This window comes from Myotis brandtii, unplaced genomic scaffold (assembly GCF_000412655.1).
Source record: "Myotis brandtii unplaced genomic scaffold, ASM41265v1 scaffold634, whole genome shotgun sequence".
In the NCBI taxonomy this organism is placed as follows: domain Eukaryota; kingdom Metazoa; phylum Chordata; class Mammalia; order Chiroptera; family Vespertilionidae; genus Myotis; species Myotis brandtii.
The window spans coordinates 2,222,006-2,227,182 of NW_005370427.1; the positions used below are offsets into that span (position 1 = coordinate 2,222,006).

General features: G+C 39.7%; 1 protein-coding gene across 1 annotated transcript in view; it reads right to left on the bottom strand.

The window, feature by feature from the left end:
* Positions 1 to 775: 775 nt before the first annotated feature.
* Positions 776 to 5,177, bottom strand: part of LRRCC1 (leucine rich repeat and coiled-coil centrosomal protein 1) — a 32,120-nt gene continuing 27,718 nt past the window's right edge. The window contains exon 18 of the mRNA XM_014528471.1: positions 776 to 2,624. Coding sequence (XP_014383957.1) covers positions 2,502 to 2,624 — 123 coding nt within the window. The 3' untranslated portion in view covers positions 776 to 2,501. The remainder of the gene's footprint in view (positions 2,625 to 5,177) is intronic.

Below are 5,177 nucleotides of genomic sequence, written 5' to 3' on the forward strand. Positions count from 1 at the left end.
CCGCCGACGCCGAGTTTAAATGGCCGGAAGTGACGCCAGTCACTGTTGCCAGGCGACGTGCTGGCGGTGGGAGTGGCGGAGGAGGAAGAGGGGCTGGAGAAAGGGGCGGGGCCGAGAACAGGGGCGGAGCCAGCGTCCCCGCCCACCGGCCTGACCCGCAGCTCCCCCTGCCCCAGGAGGGCGGCCTCACCTGGCCACGTGGGTTATTTCCATACAATTGGATCCCATTGACCTGCATGTCCATTTTTGTGTCAGTAACACACTCTTAAATTACTGGGATTTCTAGTGTTTTGCAATCAGAAATGTGCATTTCCCAACTTTTCCTTTTTCAACATGGATTTAGCTACTCTAGCTCCTTTGAATTTATCAATTTGGGGATCTTAGAAAGGTCTGCAAACAGGCTAACTGGGGTTTTGATAGGGGTTTCACTAGATCAGTAAATAAATTTGGGAGAATGACCATCTAACAATATTGTCTCCCGATGTATGAATAGCTTATTTCAACAATGATTTATACTTGTCAGAGTATAAGATTAACACTTTTGTTAAATTTAACCTAACAAGTTTGTTCTTTGGAATGTCATTACCAATGAATTTTTTTCCTTTTTAAACCACTTTATTGGGACTCTGTTGACATGTAAAACATTTATTCAACCTAATGAGTGGGGTTAAGTCTATCTAGACCATAAAATTATCACTGCCACGACCATAAACATAGTAATCAACTCCCAAGGTTTCCTCCCACCCCATTATGTCCTTGCTTTCATTCCTGATTGTAGTAGCTTGAGTCTTGCTGGCTCTTCGGACTCATGGTTAAGGCTGTCAGCTTGCCCTCCCTGGTGACTGATGGAGTGGAGCGGAGGGGCACCTATCTTCTTGGCCACAGCGATCCACTACGAAACTCCCATCAGGCTGGGTGGGAGGTATTGGGAGATGGCTATGTCTCGGTGCCTCAGGCTTCTGCTGTCGACAGGTTTAGTAAATGTTCTTCAATAAATGTCTTCACTGCTGTATGCTCTCAGGACAGTTTTCAGAGACTCTAAATGGTATTTTAAAAAACTCTTTGCCAGTTAGTGTTATTTTGCTGGGAAACAGGTCCGCAGAGTTCTTCATGTTTCCAATATTCTTTATTTCTTGCAGTGGATATGAGTTACTGTCTGATATCATTTCCTTTCATCCTTTAACATTTCTTTTCCATTAGTTTGGCTAGCAATACATTTTCTGTCTTTATTTTGAAGGATAGTTTTGGAGACAGCATTCTTGGTTGACGATTCCTGTCTTCCCATACTTCAAATATGTCATTCACTGCCTTCCGGTCTCCATTGTTTCTCATGAGAAGTCAACTGTTAGTCATACTGTTCCTCTGAGATAAACCATATTTTCTTGTTTGCAAGATTTTCCCAACAGTTTGACTATAAAGTGTCTAAGTGTTTCTCTTCATATTTATCCTAGGTTTTATGGAAGTTCTTGGATCTGTAAATTGATCTTTTTTCATCAAACTTAGGGAGTTTTTAGCTATTATTCTCCCAAATATTTCTATGCTCTCTCCTCCCCAACTCCCATACACCTCGGTATGTTCAATGCTGTCCCACAGATGTCAGTGTGAAGCTTCCTAAAGTGAAACATGGACCCTCTTTTAGAAGCATTTATATTTTTCCATTTAACTTTTAAAACGTCACTGGCTATTACTTAAAAGCATAGTATTATATTCTCTTTAAAAAACAGTGAGGAGGATAGTACTTAGGTTTTTGTTTTATATACACAGGAACATAAAAGATGACAAAAGTGATACAGTAATAAATGACTGGATGAATGGAAGAAAACAGTTTCCAGTTGCAAAATAAGAATTCTCTTCATATATACAGTGACTAAAGGGGGAAATGAAAAAATAAGGGTGGAACAGTAGTGTTCCTCTGGAACAGACAATGTTTATAAACCTTAAATGTAATCTTTAATGAAAGTCATATGCATTATAAAAAAGGGGTCATTATGAAGGATGAGGAAATGGTGACATGCTTTCTTACGAGTGCCACATCTCTGACCATACAGATCTCAGATACTTTTTGGCTCTTCATATGAGCATTTTGAAAGAATGGAGCTACATAAACTAAAGGACAACCAAGAAATATAATTAATTCTTCATCAATACAATAAGGCAATGACAACTATTAAAATAATTTCCCTAATATATCAAAGGCTAACCTTAATTTCCATTTACATATTTAGGCAAAGTGTAATTACCAAAGAATGTATAGTACAGAAACAAAAAGTGTCTTAAGTCTAGTTATTTGGATAGGTTTTTCTAATACACATAATTATCAACAATTTATTATAAAAAGCTACATATACAATTAAATACTTTTTCAAATGTCTTTTAAAAATCAGAATGAAATGGGTAGAAAGAGACATTTCAAAGTCATAGCAGTTACTACTGTTACAATATTTAATCATTTTTACAATTGGTCTGCTGGTCCATTTCAATTGAGTTTGTTCTCAGAACCATCACAAGACCTGATGAATTTCGTTTACAGCAAAAGCAAGATGCTTAATTTTTGCTTCCAGTGCTTTTTTGTTCTTGCAGTTTTCTTGCAGAAGTCCACGCATTTCTTCTTCAACTTGATGAACCTAAATCACAAATATAAATTTTACTTTTAAATTTCTTAAAAAGTTTCATTTTAAAAAAGCATTCTGAAAGAAAAAAGTCAAAAATCTATTCTTGAGCATTTTGCTCTATTTATATAAAGAGTAAAGGAAACTTGTTCAAATACTAACTGGGAAAACAATGTTTATGCTGTAGACAAAGTACTTACATGTATAGTATCTATTTCTCACAGGTTCTGGTGATGGACACATGGTGATTTATTTAGACTCTATTTTAGAGCTTAGACAATTTGTTGAAGGCCATGCAGCTTCTCAGTAGCCCATCTGGACAGAAAGTCTTCTGGCTTCATCTCTGGACTGTCCTGTGCTGCCATGAGTGCTGAGTCATGAATCCCTCTGGCTTCATCTTGCACTGTCCTGTACTGCCATGAGTGCTGAGTCATGCATTCTTCTGGCTTCATGTCTGCACTGTCCTGTACTGCCATGAGTGCTGAGTAATGGATTCACCTTAAACACTAGACCCTGACAGACCTTCTAACTTGACATAACCTCCATTCCCAATGATAATCTACTATAGTTCCAACAGCATTTCTACAGCTGCTGCTGGTGGTTATAAATTGCCACCTCTGCCCAGCTAGTGTGGCTTAGAGGTTGAGCATTGACCCAGGAACCAAGAGGTCACCGGTTTGATTCCCAGTTAGAGCACATGCCTGGGGTTACGATCCCCAGTAGGAGCCGTGCAGGAGGCAGCGATCGATGATGCTGCATCCCCTCTCTAAAAATCAATAAAAACATATTTTAAAAAAAGTGTTTGAAAAAAATTGCCATCTTTTTGAGAGGGCATTTAATCAGTAGAGTTCTCTGTAATTGATACTATTAATTTCTGCTTGAAACTCTCTTTTCTATGATACAGCTCTCCCAAAAGGACTATCACTATGCCCAGCCCTCTTCCTAATCTCTAATATAGATTTCCTACTCTTTCTCCCCCAGAAAGTTAATATTTCTCCTAATTTAAATTATCATTTCTCTGTGATGCCACACATTTTTTTTTATTGTCACATGTAAGTTCTGGTACTCTTTCTTTAACTCCCCAACAGATCTCTCCTTACTTTTATGTTGTATCGGTAGGGGATCTAAAACAGAACTCGGCATTTTCCTCTCAGCCAAGTACGGGCCTATCCTGATACTTGACTTGGTACCTGATGTACCTTTGCCAAACACTCAGCAGATCTTAAATAAAACATCTGAAACATCTGTTGATCTGACATGAAATACAGAACTAAGTTCTGAACAAGTTGTACTTCCTTATTCATTGTGATGATTTCCAAAGCCCTCAGCCATATCTCTTCACAGACTCCTGAGAGTGATGTCTACTAATCAGACAACCTTGACTATAACGATACAGAGTATTCCTGTCACTTTCTCTTGTTGGGCTCTTTTCTAGCTGCTGATTTCTGAGTCTCCAATCGTACAGAAGATAGTCTCCCCCTTATCTGCGGGGATATGTTCCAAGACCCTGAAACCACAGATAAAACCAAACCTCCTATATGTTACGGTTTTCCTGCACACACATACCTATGATAAAGCTTAATTTATAAAACAGGCACAGCAAGAGATTAACAACAAAATAGAGTATCTAGAATCTAGAATGGACTATAATAAAAGTCACGTGATGTGATCTCTCTCAGAACATCTTACTGCACTGTACTGCCCCTTCTATTCCTGAGATGTGAGCTGATAAAATGCCACTCCTGTCCCTGGATCTGTGAGCACCCTGCACTTGCAGTAAATGGCCTGGTTTCAGGGGTTCCTGCTGAAGTCCTCACAGGCTCAGTGCTTTTTGAGCAGCATGCTGCCATCAATTGGAACACGTTTTCTGTCCGTGTCTTCCACCCACAAATTTAAAGCCTTTTCCATCTTATCTAAGCACTTACCACACTCTGAGGCTGTAACTTTTGCAGTTTGAGGTACAACAGCAAAACTAGCAGGAATTTCTTTTTCCTTCTTCCTAATTTCACGATAGAAGATTCGTTCTTACCGAAAATTTTAGCAACCTCAGCATACGATTTTTTTCTTTCCTTAAGTCCAGAATGTTCACCTTTCCACTTAAAGGAAGCGCTTTATGGCTTCTCTTTGGCATGTCCAAGTTGCCAGCATCACTACCTCTTGCGCTTTGGGGCCGTTATCAAGTAAAATAAATGTTACTTGAACACAAGCACTGCGATACCATGACATCGATCTGATCACCAAGGTGGTTCCAAGTGACTAACGGGCGGGGAGCACATACAGCAGGGAGGCCCCGGACAAAGGACGATTCATGTCTGGCAGGACAGGGAGGGGCAGGTTTCATCACGCTACTCACAATGGTGTGCAATTGAAAACTGAGGAATTATTTTTGGAATTTTCCATTTTATATTTCGGACAACTGACTGCATGTAACCAAAACCTCAGAAAACAAAACGGCGTGTGTGTGTGTGGGGGGGGGGGAGACGGACACTTACTATTGTACCTGTTTCCTATTACCACTTCAAAATCAGGGTAAAATGGAATTTCAAAACTGCCCCCTCAGCCAGCAGC